The sequence below is a fragment of the Mirounga angustirostris genome, unplaced genomic scaffold, assembly GCF_029215605.1.
Source record: "Mirounga angustirostris isolate CCGP_5_RB_7025 unplaced genomic scaffold, mMirAng1.0.hap1 SCAF_1, whole genome shotgun sequence".
Taxonomy (NCBI): Eukaryota; Metazoa; Chordata; class Mammalia; order Carnivora; family Phocidae; genus Mirounga; species Mirounga angustirostris.
Genome location: NW_026991709.1, coordinates 133,431,502 through 133,453,733, shown reverse-complemented (window position 1 = coordinate 133,453,733; position 22,232 = coordinate 133,431,502). Strand labels below are relative to the sequence as shown.

The 22,232-nt window shown below is 43.0% G+C and overlaps 1 protein-coding gene across 1 annotated transcript in view; it reads left to right on the top strand.

Annotated features, from left to right (window-relative positions):
• The window catches only part of EFHB (EF-hand domain family member B), a 58,018-nt gene that overhangs the window by 11,119 nt on the left and 24,667 nt on the right, over window positions 1-22,232 (top strand). Inside the window, 5 exon segments of the mRNA XM_045863725.2 lie at window positions 13,391-13,453; window positions 14,003-14,146; window positions 14,853-15,033; window positions 17,023-17,133; window positions 20,844-20,973. Coding sequence (XP_045719681.1) covers window positions 13,391-13,453; window positions 14,003-14,146; window positions 14,853-15,033; window positions 17,023-17,133; window positions 20,844-20,973 — 629 coding nt within the window.

Sequence of the window (22,232 nt, the reverse complement as noted above, 5' to 3'; positions counted from 1 at the left end):
TCCCCTTTACTAAGTGGAAGAGAGCTCCGAGGAGCTGTACAAAATGGAAGGTTTTTATAAGCAGAAGGGGGTGGGGACAAGGAAGTCATTAATAAAGAGACAGGATTATTACAGGCAAGGTCACCTTTCTTTGGGAAAGGGTGGGGTCTATCAAGCAGATGACCTCAGTAGTGTTGGTCAGGAAATTCCAGACTGATTGATTTAAAATTCCATTCCTGGGAATGGCTGAGACTGCAATTAGGTTAGGCATCAAGTCCTAGTTTGCTGACATGGGGCTAAGCAGAAGTGGCTCCATTTTGAGCCTGTTGTTTTTTTTTTTTTTAATAGATGCAAAGAATCAGAAGTTGGCTTTTTATGCATTCTTTCTTGGGAAATGACTAAAGAATTTACTTCAGTGAAATGGGGGTATAAGCCCAAAGGAGGAATAGTTAGGATTTAGGGAATGGGCAATCTAGCTCTGAAGAATGGCAAAGGAAAAATTCCCAGGACAAGAGCTCTGCACCAGACCTAAAAGCAACCAGCTAAGATTAAAGCAGGAGGAGGAAGGGTTATAGGAGAGAGTTTATTAAAAACAAACAAAAACACTCTAGAAATTTGACTTATCAGTTGGAGCATTTGGAAAAATTTAGAAGTAGACACATTAAAAAACAAAGCAAATGCCATCTAGGAAACCCCAGCTGGAGTTTCATTTTTCTCAGTGTTTCTACTACTGACCTCATTTATAAAAATTAAAGTCATATTTTCCAAGGTTGGCATTTTTTTTTAAGACATCCTTTTTTTTCTTTGTTTTAAAGATTTTATTTAGGGGTGCCTGGGTGGCTCAGATGGTTAAGCGACTGCCTTCGGCTCAGGTCATGATCCTGGAGTCCCGGGATCGAGTCCCGCGTCGGGCTCCCTGCTCGGCGGGGAGTCTGCTTCTCCCTCGGACCCTCCCCCCTCTCATGCTCTCTCTCTCATTCTCTCTCTCAAATAAATAAATAAAAAATCTTAAAAAAAAAAGAAGAATCTACTAGTAATTATTAAAGTGTTTATTCCAGACTGGCCTTAGTTATATTGTGGGGCATTAATGTAAGTTTGAACCCAAGAATTAAGGGTGTAGCACTTCTTCTAAAATCAATCTGTGGTTGAGAGAGAGTAGTTGGAAAGAAATCTTTAAGAGAAAGAGGACAAGATTTATGTTATCAAAAACTCATTGTCTTACCTATATGGAGATTTTTCTTTGCTTGCCAACCTTGGAAAATATGACTTTAATTTTTATAAATGAGGTCAGTAGTAGAAACACTGAGAAAAATGAAACTCCAGCTGGGGTTTCCTAGATGGCTTTTCATGCAAGGTTAGTTTAGTGTCACATATAAATAAAACATCACGGTCAAATAACGGGAAATCACTAAATGATCCTTCCTTTTGAGATTTAAAATGTACATCAGTAATCCAACATTTCCCAAGTTTTTGCCAGCAGAATTTTAAAAAATATATCCATTGACTGTAAGTGTTCATGGGACTAAAGTTTGGGAAACAGTGCTAAGGAGGTTTACCCATCCCTGGTGGTGCAAGAAGAGCTCCCTGCTAGGAGTTCACAGTACTAGAGAGTGTGTTTTATGGCTTGTTAGGGGATAGGGTTACACTTAATGTTTGTTTGCATTTCTTGGCTGGATCCTGATACCCCCTGTGGCAACAGAAAGTCTCCAGGAAGATCATTGTTCTCCTTCTCAGGTTAGGGAGGTCATTAGGATCGCCCTAGGCTACCTTTTAGAGTTCAGAAGTAGAACTCAAGGTGGCCATGAAAGCTGCTCCTTAAACTCTGTCTTGGGTCTGGGTGTACTTGGTTATCATTTTTAGTTTCTAGTGCTCTTGCTGTTGTTTTTCTTTTTCTTTTTTTTTTTTTTAAGATTTTATTTTTTTTATTTATTCATGAGAGACAGAGAGAGAGACAGAGGCAGAGGGAGAAGCAGGCTCCCCGCGGAGCAGGGAGCCCGATGCGGGACTCGATCCCAGGACCCTGGGATCATGACCTGAGCCGAAGGCAGACGCTTAACCGACTGAGCCACCCAGGCGTCCCCCTGTTGTTTTTCTTCTACTTGATGTTGATTATAGACTTTTTGGTAACATTTTATTGCTTTCTTTTGCTTTATAAAAGAGCAATACCTGGTAATAAAATATTGAGAACCGTACAAAGAAGAAAATAAGTCACTTGTAATCTCACCTCTCAAATAGAATCGCAACTAGCAACTTTTTGTCTATGTGTTCTGGGTGTACTGCTGCATATGGAGATGTGATTCTGTGTATTTGTATGATGCAAACTTACATCTTTTTTTTTTTTTTTAAAGATTTTATTTATTTATTTGAGACAGAGAGAGCACATGAGAGGGGGGAGGGTCAGAGGGAGAAGCAGGCTCCCCGCTGAGCAGGGAGCCCGATGCGGGACTCGATCCAGGGACTCCAGGATCATGACCTGAGCCGAAGGCAGTCGCTTAACCAACTGAGCCACCCAGGCGCCCCAGGAAAATGTTTTTTTTTTTTTAAGATTTTATTTATTTATTTGAGAGAGAGAGAATGAGAGAGAGAGAGCATGAGAGGGGGGAGGGTCAGAGGGAGAAGCAGGCTCCCTGCCGAGCAGGGAGCCCGATGCGGGACTCGATCCCGGGACTCCAGGATCATGACCTGAGCCGAAGGCAGTCGCCTAACCAACTGAGCCACCCAGGCGCCCCAAACTTACATCTTTAATTCCCATTCTGCCATGAACATTTTTATACTATTCAAAATTATTTATATACATCATTTTAAATGATTCTAGAATAGTATATCATTTGATGATACCATAATTTATTTAACTATCTGCCTATTTATAATAGTGTGCTTCATTTATGTCTATATAAATAAAACACAATTTCATTGTTTGCCTCTTAGTGGGCCACATGAAAAATGACACAACAAATTTTCACCAAACTTGGAGAGTATGTTTGGGATAGCCACATTCAAAATGTAGGCTATGAAGAAAAAAAAACATATTTGTGTGTGGGGCTCGGTGGAGAAACTATAGGGGAGGAAAAATAATTTTCTCTCTACCTTTCTGAGTTTGTGGCTGAGACCTTCTGTCATAAAAGACAGATGAGCTAGAGGGCGCCTGGGTGGCTCAGTTGGTTAAGCGACTGCCTTCCGCTCAGGTCACGATCCTGGAGTCCCGGGATCGAGTCCTGCATCGGGCTCCCTGCTCAGTGGGGAGTCTGCTTCTCCCTCTCCTGCTCCCCGCACTTGTGGGCTCTCTCTCTCTCATTCTCTCAAATAAATAAATAAAATCTTAAGAAAAAAAAAGACAGATGAGCTAGAGAAAAACAAACAGAACTTTTTAAATATATATACTTCATGCATATGGGATATAATTCCCAAGATGGCCCAAGCCACCTCCTTAAATACCATCTTAATTTAAAGACAAAAGAAAGATGTTGGGGCAAAGGGAAGTCAGTTATGGGAGGTTGCCAGGAAAAACATGGTAAACAAGGGTAAAATTTGTTACGCAGATTTAAGTCATTTCTTCTCCACTGATAAGATTGGAGACTTAGAGTCACCTTTTTCTTCCTGGTACAGAGAGTTAGACACCTTTCTTTCTTTCTTTTTTTTTTTTTTTTTATGTTAATCCCCTACATTACATTAGTTTTAGATGTAGTGTTCCATGATTCATTGTTTGTGCACAACACCCAGTGCTCCATGCAGAACGCGCCCTCCTCAATACCCACCACCAGGCTAACCCATCCTCCCACCCCCCTCCCCTCTAGAACCCTCAGTTTGTTTTTCAGAGTCCATCGTCTCTCATGGTTCGAGAGTTAGACACCTTTCTTTACAAATGATTTCCTTTCTAAAATGTAATTATGAAGGGTAACTTCTACTCTTATTTTCAGCACTTCTTTCTCATCTGCTGTTTCTTAGAATAATCAGCTCACAATAATCCTTATTTTGCTACCCTTCATACCTCAAATCAGTGAACAGGTATCCTTGAGAACAACTGAAGTAAAAAGACATGACTGAGGTGGGGTGGAGGAGACTTGTCAGACATATTATGACACTGTAGATAGAAATCAGACATAATGGCTTCCATTTCTGTGTCCCCAGTCAAATGGCATGAGGACATCAACCTACTCACAGCTACTGATTTGTAGTCAAATTGCTTTTCATGTGGGCAACTCTATGAGGATTACCAAGGGCATTTATGTCCAAAAAATGTTTACAATGATGAAAACCTAGAATATCTACTGTCAAACACTTGGAAGGGAAGCTGGTGAAGGCCAAATAGAATTATCTATCAGGCCATGGACTGATTGATCCATCAATTAATCTATTCTTCCTTCTATCTATCACCCACATAAGCAGCTGCCTGAGTATTCCCATGTTCTTCGGCCTAATGAGGCCATCTTTCCTTTGGATATTTAAAAGAATGCCTGGAGCTCCCATAACAGGCATAGCAGGAGAGACTTTATGTTCCTTGATATCTCTGAGATTTCTTACAATTTTTAGCTGATTTAAAAATCACTTGTATCTCTCCTCCCTTTTCTGTACTCTGCTTTAGCCCAATTTACAACACAGTCCCTTTCCTTTTTTACACAAAGTTTTTTTCCCATAATGTAGTTGTATTGCTAAGGAAAATCTGTGTCCTAAGATGGCCGACTGAGCCAGCGAGAGAGTCCCAGTCCTTGCCCCGGGGCTTCATCCAGGTTCTTCTCCCTGCCCTGCTTTGCGCACGCACCAAAAGTGCCAAGTATGTGGAAGTAGAAGTGTATAAATTGCCCCCTTTGTTTGTGCTCGGGGCTCAGACCTTTGGAGACCACTCTCCTTTGAGCCCGCCGGAGTAAATAAACACCCTATCCTCCAAGATCTCTGAGTGCCGCTTGGTTCTTCCATTGGGCGATCAGTCTAGGTTCTGTAACATTTGGTTCCCTGACCAGGAAACCCAACCGCACTGGCCCATTGTTGCCACCGGTTTAGGGCAATGGTGGGGCAGTGACAGAAGGTCGCGCTCTGCTGTTCCCACCAGACTCGAGGAGACTTGGCAGGTGAGGACCTGGTCCTGACGTCAGATTCCAGTAAGGCCTGGGGCTCCAGGACCCAGACAGGCCCACCGGGGTGGAAGGGGAGCCTGATCACCTCCCAGAGACCTCTTAGAGGTCTCACAGGTAGGGATTCCCAGGGAGGGAATGTAATAACTTCTGGAGTGTGAATGTGTGAGTGAATGTGCAGTCCGACCTGGCTTGCTCAAGCAGACTGATTCTGTGACTCCATGGGCGGGCACCCTTAAGGTCCCCAGGAACCTACGGAGTCTGAGTGGTCCCATCTGCAATTCCATGGTGAATGGCATACTGTGTATGGTGGCATTGGTATAGTTTCTGATCATAAGTCACAACGCTGAGACTGCTATGGCTAAGGCTCACCTAAGCTCCTTTGGGACATGGCCAGATGGGCATCTGATTGGTTTCCTCACCTCAGGAGGCAGCCCCCTTGTCTGTCTCTGCACCATCGCACGGGACATCACCATGGGGTCAGGGCAGAGTAAACCTAAGGTTTTAGAGACCATGATCAAAAATTTCAAGAAGGGGTTTTTGGGAGACTATGGAGTCAGGACGAACACTGGCAAGTTGAGAACCCTATTTGAATTGGAATGGCCCATCTTTGATGTCAGGTGGCCTTCAGAAGGGACATTGGATGTCTCAATGATTCGTTGAGTATGGCGAGTTGTAACAGGAGAACCAGGAAACCCTGACCAGTCTCCGTACATTGACTCCTGACTAGGAATTGCTCAGACCCTTCCCCCCTGGATGCGATTGGCTTGCAATAGGGGGGACAGGCCAGGGTCTTAATCACCTCATCCAAGTGACCTAAAGAAAATCAGCAAAAGCCCCAGTCTCCACAAATCCTAGCCGGAGATCCCAAGGATGAACTGATCCTGCCCCCACCATACATACCCCCAAGACCATCTACACCTGGCCCTTCAGCTCCAGACACTCCACCGGCATCAGTTTCACAGGCACCCCCAGGCCCAGAGGATCCACTGGCACCCCCAGGCCCAAAGGATCCACTTTCTCCAGGACCAGCAACCAGGCTGTGCCCCGGGCTGGGCACAAGTGCCCTCCAAATGCCAGTAGGAGAGACGTGGGAACACGAGAGGCATGATGAAGATGGGACGGTCCAACCCTGCTGTTCCATGATGTATTATCAGCCCTTTTCCACCACCAACCTCCTCAACTGGAAACATAACACCCCATCCTACTCTGAGAAACCACAGGCCATGGTAGACCTCATAGAATCCCTTTTCCAGACTCATCGGCCAACCTGGGAAGACTGCCAACAGTTACTCCGTACCCTGTTTAACACAAGAGGAAAGGAAGAAAATAATGAAAGTTGCACGGCATTACCTGAAAGAGCATGCACCAGCGGGAGTCACTGACCCTGCTGCCTGGGCTAATATGGCCGCACCTGAAGAGCACCCAGAATGGGACTTCAGCACAACTGAGGGACAGGCCCACATCCACCAGTACAGAGGCCCTCCTCCGGGGAATCCGGGCAGGAGCTAAGAAACCCGTGAACATGACTAAGGTATCCTCGGTAACTCAACAACCAGGGGAGTCCCCCGAGTCTATGCAAGACTATGTGAAGCCTACAGGATACACACTTCATTTGACCCCAAGGCACAGGAAAGCCAACAGATGGTAAACACCTCCTTCGTGGCTCAGCCGCCCCAGACATCAGAAAAAAAAAAAACTTCAGAAACTAGAGGGTTTCGCCGGGATGAACATCACCCAGCTAATAGAGATTGCCAGTAAGGTCTACATGAACAGGGAGGTCGCAGCCGAACAGGAAGCCAACAAAAAGATGAAAAAGAAAGTCAGCCTCCTCGCCACCACCCTGAAAGAAAAGGACAACACAAAGACGGGGAGACCCCAACCACCGAAAGGGGGAAGCCCAGAACCCCCTTGGCAAGGGATCAATGTGCCTACTGTAAAGAGAAAGGGCATTGGAAAAACGAGTGTCCCAACTGGGGAAATGCTTAAAAGCCCAGCCACTACAAGGAAGAACCCCAAGAGGAGGACCTCATAGGCCTTGTGGGAATGGACTCAGACTGAGGCGGACCAGGCTCTTTCCTCCTTGGCCCCCATGAGCCCACGGTCAGAATGAAGGTGGGGGGGGCAACCAGTGACTTTTATGGTTGATACTGGGGCTGAGCACTCTGTTGTCACCTCACCAGTGGCCCCTTTCAGCAAAAGGACTGTGACCATCCTTGGAACCACTGGGACGTGGGCAACATAACAGCCCTTTTGCCAGGCTTGCTAGTGCGAACTCAGGGGCCACAGGGTCCAACATGAATTCCTTTATCAGCCTGATTGCCACTCCTGCCAGTCAAGAGGCCAGGAGGGGGATACCAACCAGTTCAAGACCTGTGGGCCATCAACAAGGTGATCATCTCTCTGCACCCAGTGGTCCCAAATCCATACACCCTCTTCAGCCAAATCCCAGGGTCAGCCAGATGGTTCACTTGCCCAGATTTGAAGGACGCCTTCTTCTGCCTCTGCTCAGCTCCCCAGAGCCAGCCACTGTTTGCCTTTGAATAGTCTGAACCTGATACAGGGTGCCAGATGCAACTGACTTGGACGCACCTCCCGCAGGGGTTTAAAAACTCACCAACCCTCTTTGGGGAAGCACTGGCCGTGGACCTCGCCAGCTTCCCAAGAAAGGCCACACGATGCACCCTCCTCTAGTAGGTGGATGACCTCCTCCTCACCAGTGACACACAAGAAGACTGCACAAAAGGCACAAAGGCCCTCCTACAGCTCCTGTCAGACTCGAGATACTGAGTCTCATGGAAGAAGGCACAAATCTGCCAACAACAGGTTCAATACCTTGGTTTCTTCCTCACCCAAGGGAAAAGAGAACTAGGGCCGGAGAGGTAAAGGGTCATCATCTCCCTGCCACAGCCCCAGACAAAAAGGGGCCTAAAAGAATTCCTGGGGCCTGCAGGATTCTGCCGCATCTGGGTCCCTGGGTTCTCGGCAATAGCAAGACCCCTTTATGATCTCTTAGGGGGACCAGATTGAGAAACCCCTGCCTGGACTGAGGAAGCAGAAGCCGCTTTCACAGAGATACAGACCACCCTGGGGGCAGGCTCCAGGCCTGGGCCTACGAGATGTAGAAAAACCCTTCAATCTCTTTGTGCATGAAAAGGAAAAAATAACACTCAGGGTACTCACCCAGACTGTTGGATCCTGGCAACAGCCAGTTGCTTACCTGTCAAAGAAGCTGGACCCCTTGGCAGCGGGATGGCCACCGTGCCTCAGGGCGCTGGCAGCCACAGTCCTACTCATCAAGGAGGTGGACAAACTTACCCTGGGGCAAGAACTTAACGTCAAGGTCCCTCATGCAGTTGTGGCCCTCATGAACGCACAGGGAGACTGCTTCCTTTCCAACTCTCGTCTAGCACAATACCAAGGGCTCCTCTGCGAAAACCCGCGGGTCACCCTCGAAACAGTACCTACAAGAGGGTGCCCGGAAAGTGGGTTATGCTGTAACCACAACCACTGAAGTCCTAGAAGCTAAGGCATTACCAGCTGGGTGGTCAGCCCAATGGGCTGAATTATATGCCTTAGTCCGAGCCATCACCCTCAGTGAAGACAAGCGAGTCAACGTCTATATTGACTCTCTGTACGCCTTTGCTACTGTACATATATATATACATGGAGCCATCTACAAGGAAAGGGGCCTCCCAACTGCAGCAGGAAAAGGTATCAAGAACAAGGAGGAGATACTGAGAATTCTCGAAGCCATCTGGCTTCCAAAAGAAGTAGCAATCCTGCACTGTAAGGGACACCAGAAAGGAGACGACCCCATAGTGTGGGGAAATTATCTGGCAGATGAGGCAGCCAAGACTGCAGCCAGTGAGGACATAGACAGAGCCCCTTCCCTCACCATGGCCCTTACACCCCTGGAAGAAGTCCCTCCACCCAGTTACACTAAAAAGGAAAAGGAATAGGCCATGGCTGAGGGGGCCACCCTGACTGAAAAGGGATGGTGGATGATGCCAGGACTTTCCCCCAGAGGCTTACTATTGTCATTGCTTATTGTGTGTCCCTTGGGTGTATTACTGCATTTACTTGTCCACAGGTTTCATCTGCTGATGTGTTAGCCATCATGGCTCCCTCTACCTAAGGTCATAGATCCCACTTTTACTGGCCCTCTGCTGTCTACTCCTGAGTGCATTTCACCATGGTTTTCCTGGCCCCCGTCAGTCCTGGTCTTCTGCTACCTGGTGTGCTGTTCCTCCTCACTGCCTCTAGCTTGCTTGGCCAGGCAAGGGGGGCAAACTCTTGTATCACCATTACTGGCAAATGGACTTTCCAGCTTATCCCCCTCAATCCCACACCAGTGCCCCCACTGACTTCTTCCACCTGGGATGGGCACACACCAAAGTTTGACCTCCGTTTTGTTGAATGCCAGCTTCTTGATACCTCCTGGGAACCTCATAGATGGTGTTCCTACCATGGCCCTCACTCAGGTTACCGGCTGGTAGATATCTACATCTGTAGGGGCCCTACACCTCAACAGCCAAACACCTGCCTCCAGCTCTGCTCACAAGCCTGGGGATGTGAGTCCTGGGTGGCAACTTGGCCAGGAATGAAACAATGGTCCAATGGGTGGTGGAGCCTCAAACAGTGCAGTGACATCCGGATTTCCTTGTCACGCAGTGCCACCCTATCCTCTTGCCCTAACAATCACTGTATACCGCTCACACTCTCAGTCCTAGAACCCAATCGAAACAGTGGCTCATTGTGGGCCACAGGAATCACTCTCCTGTTGGGCCAGTATCACTCTATAGGGACCGACCCCATGGCCAAGTTTATGATTAAGTCCGTGTTTGCCCCAAGCCTTGCAGTCAACCCTCAGAGTCAAACAGAAAATAACTTGCCCTGGCGTATCCCTGGGTCCCCCATCCACACACAGCAAGCATCTATAGTGCAACTGTTAGGTATGATTGACACCTCCCACCAAGTGCTTAACCACTCAAATCCACCCCTAGTGTCTGACTGCTGGATCTGTAGGAAGCCCAGTCCCATCCAATACCTAGGTGTCATTCTCAACCAGTCTACCGTGTCACCTCCCACCTCAGCACCGGGGACCACAGATTATCCCTTTCTGGCTCCGGTGCCGCTGTATGGCAACTCTTCCTCTCCCGTCATGGGCCACAGTCAGCTCTGTGCACCTAACAACACTTTTCTGGCTTGTGATCAAGGTGTATACATCTGCATCACCTGGCGTGATCAATCATGCATGCTTGTCAGTCTCTTAGCTGATCTTTCAGTCCTCCCTGGGAGCGATGCCCCACTCATATGGAGAATGAGTACATCGCCGGTGGGAATCACTCCAGTGGACAACTTGGTGGGATACCCTCTCACAATGTTTCCCTTGGTTCACCCCCCTTGTTGGCCCCCTCCTATCACTTCTAAGATGAAAATGATGCCCTCTAAACTAGGTGTTTAAAGGGGCATCAAAGGGGGGAATGATAAGGAAAATCTGTGTCCTAAGATGGCCAACCGAGCCAGTGAGTCCCAGTCCTTGCCCTGGGGCTCATCCAGGTTCTTCTCCCTGCCCCGCTTCGAGCATGCACCAAAGGGCCAAGTATGCGGAAGTAGAAGTGTATAAATTGCCCCCTTTGTTTGTGCTCGGGGCTCAGACCTTTGGAGACCACTCTCCTTTGAGCCCACCAGAGTAAATAAACCTCCTATCCTCCAAGATCTTTGAGTGCCACTTGGTTCTTCCATTGGGCGATCAGTCTAGGTTCCGTAACAGTGTGAGTAAAATTTACTTAAGATGTGGCATTAAAGCTGGACTGCTTCTCATTGGCTGATTTCTTGTCTTGTGCCTCCTGGCATCTCACTTTCTGCAAGATCTTTTCCTCCTCCCACCTTCTCCTCAGTGTTATCTATTGTTTCCTCTAATCCTTCCTTCCTTAGTCTAGCCCATCAATAGTTGATATTTTTTCCTATTTTTTATCAAAGCAGTTAAATTCTGTCAAATCCTGTCTGTGGGTTTCCTCTTTTATACCCAGAGATGTTATCAAGATACTTTCTTAAACCTTGATGGTTCTCTCCCTAAGAGGAATTCTGCACTCAACACTTAACATAATATAAATCTTTCACAACCCCATCTATATCCATGTGTCTATTTATATATTTTTAAAAGATTTATTTATTTTAGAGAGGGAGTGCACACAGGGTGGGGGGAGGAGCAAAGGAAGAGGGAGAGGGAATATATATATATTTTTAAAGATTTTATTTATTTATTTGACAGAGAGAGACACAGAGAGAGTCTGTGAACACAAGCAGGGGAAGTGGGGGAGGGAGATGCAGGCTTCCCACTGAGCAGGGAGACTGGTGCAGGGCTTGATCCCAGGACCCTGGGATCATGACCTGAGCCAAAGGCAGAGGCTTAACAACTGAGCCACCCAGGTGCCCTGGGAGAGAGAATCTTAAGCTGACTCCGAGCTGAGTGCAGAGCCCAACATGGGGCTCAATTTCATGACCCTGAGATCATCACCTGAGCCCAAACCAAGAGTTGGACACTTAACTGACTGTGCCACCCAGCCACCTCATGTGTCTATATTTTTATCCAGGCCATCCATTTATTTAATCTATCCATACTCCTGCCAGCATCTACACATTCATCCCTCCACCCAACTGTCAGCCTCACTGCCTTTCTTCATCCTGATTCCTCCATGCTCCTCCAAAGACCCAGAACACTCATGATGGGAAGGTTGTTTTCCCCTCTCAGTTTTTAATTTTTTAATTATTTTATTTATTTCAAGATTTTATATTTTTTTATTTGAGAGAGAGATTGAGAGAATGAGTGGGAGGAGGGGCAGAGGGAGAAGCAGACTCCCTATGGAGCAGGGACCCTGACACGGGACTCAATCCCAGGACCCTGGGATCATGACCCAAGCCGAAGGCAGACACTTAACCAACTGAGTCACCCAGGCACCCTATTTTATTTTTTTGTTTGGCTCTCAGGGTTTAAAAAAATTCTTTATTTAAATTCAATTTAGTTAACATATACTGTTTTATTAGTTTCCGGGGTAGAATTTAGTGATTCATCAGTTGCATGTAATACCCAGTGCTCGCTCATTCCATCAAGTGCCCTCCTTAATGCCCATCACCCAATTATCCCTTCCCCCCACCCACCTCCCCTTCAGCAACCCTCAGTTTGTATCCTAGAGTTCAGCATCACTTATGGTTTGCCTCCCTCTCAATTTTCATCTTATTTTATCTTTCCTTCCCTTCCCCTATGTTTTTATTTGTTCTGTTTCTTAAATTCCACATGACTGAAATCACATGGTTTTGTCCTTCTCTGACTTATTTCACTTAGCATAATACCCTCTAGTTCTATCCACATTGTTGCAAATGGCAAGATTTCATTCTTTTTGGTGGCTGAGTAATATTCCATTATATATGGTTTGAGCCTGCTTCTCCCTCTAACTCTGCTCCCCTGCTCCTGCTCTCAAAGATTTTATTTATTTATTTGACAGAGACACAGCGAGAGAGGGATCACAAGCAGGGCGAGTGGGAGAGGGAGAAGCAGGCTTCCCAAGGAGCAGGGAGCCGGATGCGGGGCTCAATCCCAGGAGCCTGGAATCATGACCCAAGCTGAAGGCAGATGCTTAACAACTGAGCCACCCAGGTGCCTCAAAAAAAGAATTTTTTTTAAAAGAGAAATTTTGCTTTGCAGAAATAACTATCAGCTGCCTTGAAATGACAAAGGAGAAATAGATAAAAAGTGTATCGCTGGGAATAATTGTAATCTTTGCCTTGGGCAAAGGAAGGACAGATAAGACCCGAGTTAGAATTAAGTGAAGGAAAGCAAGTGCATTGGGGCCATTCACTGAAGGAGCTTGGCCAGAAGTGACATATTTTCATATATGAAAAGTTAGGGTGTTGGTGAAAATACACCCATATGCAAACATGCCACACACATACTCCGAAGTACTTAACACTTTTCTTGAGTTTAGCTTGAATGCAGCCATACTCCCATTGTATTGATGATATAGTACAACTGATATTAAATTATTTCTGAAAGTTGACTCCCTCAGCGTGTCACGGAGATCCCATAACTGGATGGAATCACTGACAATGCTAGCACTGTAAAAAAGATATACTTATATATATTTAGCATTTACTATTTATATTATAAATCAGGATTATTTTAGATTTACTGTATTGGGTTTTTTTCTTAACTGTGTTAAATTGTTGAAAGTAACTTTGTAGCATTAGAAGCATAGGCCAAATTCGAAATAAATGCCATTCTTCAAAATGCTCCCCTCTATCCTGACAATGACCAACTATTTGGTTTTTTTCCCCCTTAGGCAGGGAAAGTTATTCCTATTGGACACAGAGTTGCAACCTGTTTGACTGAAAAACTTCCTAGGGTGAGCATTTTCAATATGTATGTATGTATGTATTTATTTATTTCAGAAAACAGCTCCGTTTAATTGTGACATTTTAACATTGGACATGTGTTTTGACATCTGCCTTCCCCCCATCAATATGCATTTTTGTAAGCCTAAGATAGACAACTCTTGACATTCCTTAAGAGAGTTGTGTAAACTTAATGTGGTCAATTTTGATTCTTTAGTGTATTTTGAGGCCTTCTATTTATTTTGTTCAAGGAAGTGAAAACTCCAGGCTTAGAATTTCTAGCTCTACAAAAATGATTGGAGATACCTTTTATTTCTATAGAGAATAGTCATATATGGTATGCTTTCTAACCTGGGTACTTCCTGGTTGTTTTCTAAATATAACTTTTAAAATATGACATTTATTTCTATAAAACACATTTTAGGAAGTTCCATTATTTGGGTCTGTAGTTCCCCATGTACTTACTACACTCATGCAATGGTGTTCACTGATAGGGATAGATTAATCTGCTAATATTTTAAAAACTGTACTTAATAATTCTATTTTTTGTCTCACTGTAGCTAATTACTCCACCTGAGGCAAAAAAATTTTTCAACTATAGATATCCACCTGCTGGAGCTGAAAGAGTATTTTATGGCAGAGCAAATGATCCCCCAATCGCTCCTTATTTGACACATGGAATAAGATCTAAAATTTCGATACCGGTAACTTCTTTTCCTTTTTTCCCTGTGCATTATTAACTTACTAAGGTGAAAATGCATGAATGAGGTATTAATGAAATCATCAGTTCCAATTTCCTTCCCACTCTTAACTCTTGAGTAGTGAAAAAAATCCAAGCGGCAACAGCCAAGAGACTGTAGAGAAATTAATGGTCTGAGCCATAATCTACATATTTTCACCTCAGATAATAAAAGCCAAGTTGCACTTCATTTTCTCAGAGTAGAAAGAAATGCTGTCAGGCTTTGTTAGAGAACCGAGAGTATGAAGGCTGGGTGATATCACCTCAAGGCACAGCAGAGTGCTTGTATAGAATTTGGGGGAGTGGGCTGAATGTTACTTGTGTTGATTGGGCTATCTAGATTCTGAAGACCTGATCTATACCTCTGGAGAGAGCTGGTGGCAATCACATGGTTCTTATACTTGTCATTCCCACTTTTCTAGAATCTGCATCAAGTAACCAGGGCTCTCTTCTTATAAACCTTAGAGCCTCAGTGAAGGTTCATGTAGGAATGTTTCAGCTTCATAGCTCCAGTGCTGACAGTTCATTTGAAGAGATGAGCAAAGGCAAGGATAATGAAATGTTTTTCCACAATCATATTATCTTTTCTCCAACTATCGATTAGTTTCAGTTTTCAGATTTTTGCTTTTTTTTTGTTGTTGTTACATCTGTGCTTTATATGATTTCTTTAGGCAAAGGTATTGATCAACCCAGAGCCTATAACAACATTTCAACAGAAAATTAAAGATAAAAAGGAGTCAGTATATTTTAGCAATCAATGGGCACCACTAGGAAAATCTCATGATCAAATGCCAGGATTACCTAAAGGCCTGGATGTACTCAATACGACATTTGGGACAACAGTCATCAGAGGTAATAAAAAAGTGTTGGGGAGTTGGTTGGTGAAATGTCTTCTAAAAAAAAAAAAAAGGAAAAGAAATGTCTTCTTAGAAAATGGGATTAAATATAAATATTTTGTTGACATGGCATTTAGTGGTGGTGTAAATGATGATTCAGAATGAAAGATGGGATCATGGCAAGAAAATGACTCTCAGACCCAGAATCCTCAGAGTTTATGTGTACCAAGGCAGTAAAAATTCAGCTTTTGGAAGGAGATTTAGTGAGTATAGTAGAGAATGGTATAAAGACGGGAGAGAGGTTCAAGAAAGTTGATAGTGGAGCCTGCTATGAAGTCCTCAATCCCTTCTCCCTGGACATGCATTTGTGTGTTTTATTTCCACCAATGCTTCTGATGTGTTCATAACTCTTAACTCTTTATGAAGCAGACCATGGAACAAATAAGTTTGGCAAATGCTGTGTACTGCACTCCATCCGTGCAGATCCACAATGTCTACCTGCATATGCCAAAGGCAGGCAGCATGTAAAGCAGAACTTAAGGAGTAGAGTGCATCTTCCAACAAACAACAACTTATAATGGAATTGGTCACAGGCCACTATTTCTTCTGAAGTTCCAGGCTTCTTTTCCTTCCACCTGCTTCACATTTATCTCCTCCTCTCGTTTTCATGTCTCTTACCCTCTCTCTCCAGGGGTCTTACCACAGAAGACCTCAACTTCCATTTTTCTTTATCCTGCAAAGAAATTTGGTTCTCTTTGTTTTTCTGCGCCCAATAAGGCTCTACCTCAGGAACCTTATCTTTTTTTTTTTTTTTTCACCAAAAGGGCCATTAGATTATGTTCCTTAACATAGTAACACCCACTCTGGAAATAAATTATGCCTCTCTCTTGGGATGCAAAATCTGCCAAGTCTACAACTTGATCATATCCGATCTAAAGTTAAAATCAGTTAAAGTTTGAAACTTGAAAAAATGTAGTTTAGAGCAGATGATGTATCTTTTTACTTTATAATAGGATTTAAAAATTGTATTTATGTAGACATGGCATTACAGCATTGCAGTAATTATATCATAACTGCTATCTAGGATTAGACAATTTAATATGAAAGTTCTGTCAAGGTATACCTCATTTAAATATATAATAGAAAGAATGTTCCAAGACATGTATTTGTCTATTCATAGGTATAATAGTTCATATGTCAGACAAAAAGTACTGCTTTACAGGATTATTTTGAGTTGACCTACTTTCTGGTATTCTTAACTATTTGTTTACAGACTGCAATTCTTGGCAGAAGTCCAAAAGAAAACACTGAATCTATGTTGTTAGGAAGAGAAGAACGAAATTATGAATGGAATTATATTTAAAAATCATTACACAAACAATAAAAACAAAATAATTCACTGTATATAAAACTGGGGCCCACCAGTCATGGGAAAGCAGCTATTAAACAAACATCTTATTGCTCTAGGTTTGGGATCAGTAGGAAGAATTTCTTCCTGATTCCAGTGATTTTCCCTGGCAATTTTGGCTACTTTGAAGATGGATATTCAGATCAAAACAGACTTAGGGTGTACGCTTCAGTCTACAGCTGTCACCTAGTCTACCCCCACAGGGCATCAGGGTTTCTGAAACTGACTTGTGATTCAAATTTGCTTAGAACATCTTGGGAAGCCTGGAGCAAACTGAAATCAAAATTGTCCTGAGTGTCTCAGAATCAGAAATTTATACAGGCTTGGAATACAGCTCAGGACAACCTAAATAGTTAACCAATACAGAGTTCTGATATTCTTCAGAATTTTAGGGAGTGAGCCAGGTCAAGTGCGGGTCCCTAGGACAGTAACGCATAGGTGGTGTCCTCTTTCTTGCTAAATCTTCATTTGTGTTCTCTGAGGGCCCATGTAGTTTATGTCATTGGCATACCTCATTTGTCATCCGTTCTAGTCGATTTAAATATGTTATATAGATGAAAGTTACCTTAAAACTGATTTCTTTAATTCTTCCTTTAGAATCATCTGCTAGAGATGTAGTGAATCCACCAAAACCCTATGAAGAAGTATTTAAGGAAGGAAAGGAAGGACATGATCTGTATATTGTTTCTCACAACGATTATTATGTGGGTAAGTGTCTTCCTGTGTAAAATATATCTGAAGATTTGTGAAGAGGAATAAAGGAGATTATGTGCATAAAGTTAAATGCCTGGCATATAATAAGTGATCAGTAAATAATAACTTATTATTCATAAGATCATAAACCCTGATAGCTAGGAACACATATACTTAGGCATTTTGTATATAAGATGTAGAAATGTATGTATTATTAATAGGGAAAACATCTAAGAAAGGTTACATGTTTTAGGCTTAAAAAATACTGCTCTTATTCAGATGTTAGGATTATTCTAAGTACTAAGGTTGGGTAATGGTCAGTACACAATTTTTGAATCAAATAGAATAGGTTCAAATCCTTGCTTGTCCATTTACTGTCTTTAGGCTTCGGATATTTTATTTATCTTACCATCATCTAGTCTAATCTCTTAAATGGGGATAATAATATTATGAGGATTAGGTGAGTGCCTGCAAAATGCTTTCATAGTGCCTGGAACATAGTAGGGGCTCAATTACTATTATTATGATGTGATTTTGTCTAATGTAGCATATTACCAGAACTATTCTCTAGCACAACTAAAAGGCATTAGATGTTTACAGTGCTGCGAAATACAACTTAATTGTTGACATGGTGATGCTAAGTGGAATCTTGATGTAATAGAAGACCAGGAATTAGACACTGATATATGTTCTGAGAAAGCCAGTGGATTGTGTATGATTGATTCATGAACTCAATCCTCATTAGCTAGAAGCAAGACTTGCCCTTTACTGTAACACAAGGTCCCTCTCATCCTTGCTTTCTCTCATTTCTCCACTTTTTCTCCTCCCTCTCCATCCCCTCACACCATAGTTCCTCTTTGTGTTCTTCCTCCTAATTCTGCTCATAGCTGGGCCTGTTTCCTATGCCCATTGCTCTACTGTCTAGAATCTGTCATTCTCTTCTTTCATGGCCAGTCTCTGCTGCTTCCCCTACACTTGAACACATCCAGTCCTGAGATTATCTCTGCCCTCCTATTCATACTACTGCCACTTACCCTTACTGTGTCACTGGTTACGGGTACCTCGTCTACCTCCCTGGCTCTCTCCCTCCTTTTCTTTCTCTCCTCCCTCCAGTCCTCCCTTCCCTTATTCCTCCTTCCCTCTCTCCCTCTTTCGTGAAAATATTTTATTCATTTTTTGAAAAAGTTTAGCATGTATTGTGCAATAAAATCCAATGCCTTTTAATTTTTTTCAAACTATATATATATATATAAACAACCTGTAATTAGATATATGCATTTAGCAGTTGGAGGAAAATGAGTGTAGATTTTTTTTATTTTTAGTAGAGCCTAATGGACTATAAAATGATTGACATTACCTTCCTTTGCTGATTTTTATGGAAGCCTCAGTGGTCTCTTGAAAAGGCACAGAATTGGGCGCCTGGGTGGCTCAGTCGTTAAGCATCTGTCTTCCGCTCAGGTCATGATCTCAGGGTCCTGGGATCGAGTCCTGCATCGGGCTACCTGCTCAGCGGGGAGTCTGCTTCTCCCTTTGACCCTCCCCCTCTCGTGCTGTCTCTCTCAAATAAATAAATAAAATATTAAAAAAAAAAAAGAAAAGGCACAGAATCCAATCTTTTTAATATTGTCCTTATTTTTTCTCATAATGAAAGTAGCTTTATTTATTTGTTTTTAAAGATTTTATTTATTTATTTGTGTGAGAGAGAGAGCACAAGCAGGGAGAGCGGCAGGCAGAGGGAGAAGCAGGCTCTCTGCTGAGCAAGGAGCCTGATACAGGACTCCATCCCAGGACCCTGGGATCATGACCTGAGCTGAAGGCAGACGCTTAACCATCTGAGCCACCCAGGCACCCCAAGCTTTATTTTTTATTATAAAAATATATAATAATTGTAGAGAATTTAAATATCTCGATAAAATGGGGGGGAGCATCTGGCTGATCCAGTCGTTAGAGCATGCAACTCTTGATCTCACGGATGTAAGTTCAAGCCCCACGCTGGATGCAGCAATTACTTAAAAAAAAGATCTTTAGGGTGCCTGTCTGGTTCAGTTGGAAGAGCATGTGACTCTTGATCTAGGGGTCATAGTTCGAGCCCTACATTGGAGGTAGAGTTTACTTAAATAAATATTAAAACAAATACACACATACATATATATATATCTCAAAAAAAAAAAAAAAGAGAAAGTAAATGTAACATTGAAATCCCATTAACCAGAGATAACTATAGTTGATATATTGAACTTCTTTCTAACCTGCATGCACTAAGCTATCTATCTTTAGTTAAATGGGATAATATTCTCCATGCTTCTGGGAACCTGCTATATACATTAAATGTTTTTTATTTAAAATAATATGTCAAGGGCACCATTCAATAACAATAAATATATAACATCTTTTAAATACACTTAATTTTAGTCATTACAAGCAATACGTGTTTCTTTTATAAAATACAAAGAAAAGCTCCCATAATTCCGTCTTTCACAGATGCCTTTCTTTGTGTATTCATATGTGAGTATATACATGTGTTTTGTTCCCCATCATATATACTTTTTTCTATTTGCTTCCCCCCCATTTAATGAAATACCTTAGTTGCCTTTTCATGTCAATATCTATATTGTATTTTTCAGTATTACAAAATACAATGCCTATGTATCTTTGTGAATGTGATACATGTTTTTAGGATACATTCCTAAATTTATGAGCATTTGAAATATTTACTCTTAGAGCCAAACCATCCATCTGAATAGCTGCCCCAATTTGCCCTCACACCTATAGTATATTAGAATTTCCATTTCCCCACATCCTCCTTAATAGTGAGCCCTGCCAATCTCCTTTATTTTTACTTAACTGAAAGACAAATTAGGATTTTACATTATTGTTTTTATTTACATTGTTTGGGTTACTAGTGGGGCTGAATCTCCATCATTTCTTTCTTTCTAAAATTTTTTATTTATTTTTTGACACAGAGAGAGACAGCGAGAGAGGGAACACAAGTAGGGGGAGTGGGAGAGGGAGAAGCAGGCTTCCCGCGGAGCAGGGAGCCCGATGTGGGGCTCGATCCCAGGACCCTGGGATCAAGACCTGAGCTGAAGGCAGACACTTAACGACTGAGCCACCCAGGTGCCCCAGTCTCCATCATTTCTTAACCTTTTAGTTGATCTCTAGTTTTAGTCTTACTTTTCTTATCTAGAAATAGAAAACTAATACCACATCATGACTTCAAAAAGTACAGTATTAGATCCTAAGTATAAAGACCTCCCTTTGGGCTCTCAGGCTTCAGTTTCTAATATGAGATAAGTGATTATAATGAAATGGGAGGGTTGCAGTGTTCTGATGATCTCACCAAATCTTGGTGAGAGCAAGTACAAAACAACAGCCTCTCAGATCTTAGCAGAATGGAAAGGACAGCTGGTGTCCCAAAGCATTGCAGTACCTCCCCTGATCTTGAGGATTTCTGTAACATTAATGGGGCCTGCATTATTCATCATTTATATGTCTTTCTCCTCCATCATTTCCCTACTTACCTACCAAGTATTAACACAGGAACTCTTGTCCTACCAGTCTCCCAGCTCATGTGGGAGAATGCTTGTCCTCTGTAGCCAAATCTGTACAATCCTGGCACTGTTACAATTCCATTTAGTTCCCACTCTCATTTTCATTGTCAATGAGAGCATAATGTGCTTCTGCCAAGATAAGGTTATTTGTGTTGCTTCCTCTTTTTTTCACAGGAGAAGCAAAGAACCGAAAGTATAACCCATCAAGTTTCCATAGGTTTAACTTGTATGGGGTCCCAACACCACATTTTAATGATGGAAGAGCCATGGCAAAAACTTTATATTGGCTCCATGAGCTACAAATGTAAGTTTAATTATATTGGGTTCTGAAACAGGTATTAGATATATGACACATGGAAGAAGAGTTGTAGATTAAATTTATTTTTTGAAGAGGTGTAATACACTGATATGGTTAAAACATAAAATTAATAGGAAAAGACATACAGTGATATGTTTCCAAACCATCCAGTTCTCCCAGAGATAACCATGATACTGTGTATGTGTGTCATTCTAAATTACTTCATGCCTTTATAAATAGCAGATCTGAAGATACATGTGCATGTTTGCAATCTATAGAATTAACCCTATTCATGTTTTTTCTTTTCTTTTTTTTAAAGATTCATTTATTTACTTTAGAGGGGGTGGGCAGAGGGAGAGGGGGAGAGAAACCCAAGCAGACTCCGTGCTGAGCGCAGAGCCCAATGTGGGACTCGACACAGGGCTCGACATGGGGCTTGATCTCATGACCCCGAGATTGCGGACCCCAAGATCACAACCTGAGCTGAAACCAAGAGTCACATGCTTGGTCTCAAGCCAAGAAAGGCCAAAGAATGCCAATAGCCTCCAAATGTTGGAAGAAGCAATGAATAGATTCTCCCCTAGAGCCTTTGGAGAGAATACAGCTTTGCTGACACTTTGACTTGTGACTTCCAGCCTCCAGAATTGTGGGAGAATGCTTTTGTTGTTTAAAGTCACCAGTTTGGGGTGCCTGGGTAGCTCAGTCATTGGGCGTCTGCCTTCGGCTCAGGTCATGATCCCAGGGTCCTGGGATCGAGCCCCGCATCGGGCTCCCTGCTCGGCGGGAAGCCTGCTGCTCCCTTTCTCACTCCCCCTGCTTGTGTTCCTGCTCTCGCTATAATAAATAAATAAAATCTTTAAAAAAAAATAAATAAAGTCACCAGTTTGTGGGAATTTGTTGCAGCAACCACAGGAACCTAATACATCGCGCTTGCACTTCTATATATTAATGCTGGAAGTAGATTTGTTTTGCCTTCTGCTCTCTTTAAAGAGGATGCTGGCCATCCAAGTCTCCATGGGTCTCAGTGTGCACAGGAAGTTTGCCTTCCCACAGATACCCAACCTGCCTGGCTCATTTGTCTGTCTGGTCTATAGGAGCTCTCTGTTACAGAGGCAAAGTGCTAAGTGCTTTACATAGTATTAAATTAATCCTACCAATAACTCTGTGAGGTAGGTGCATTATAATTTTTATCCTTTCGATTTTACAGATGAAGAAACTGAGGTACACAGAAGTTAAGTCATTTACCCAATACTATGCAGCTAAGA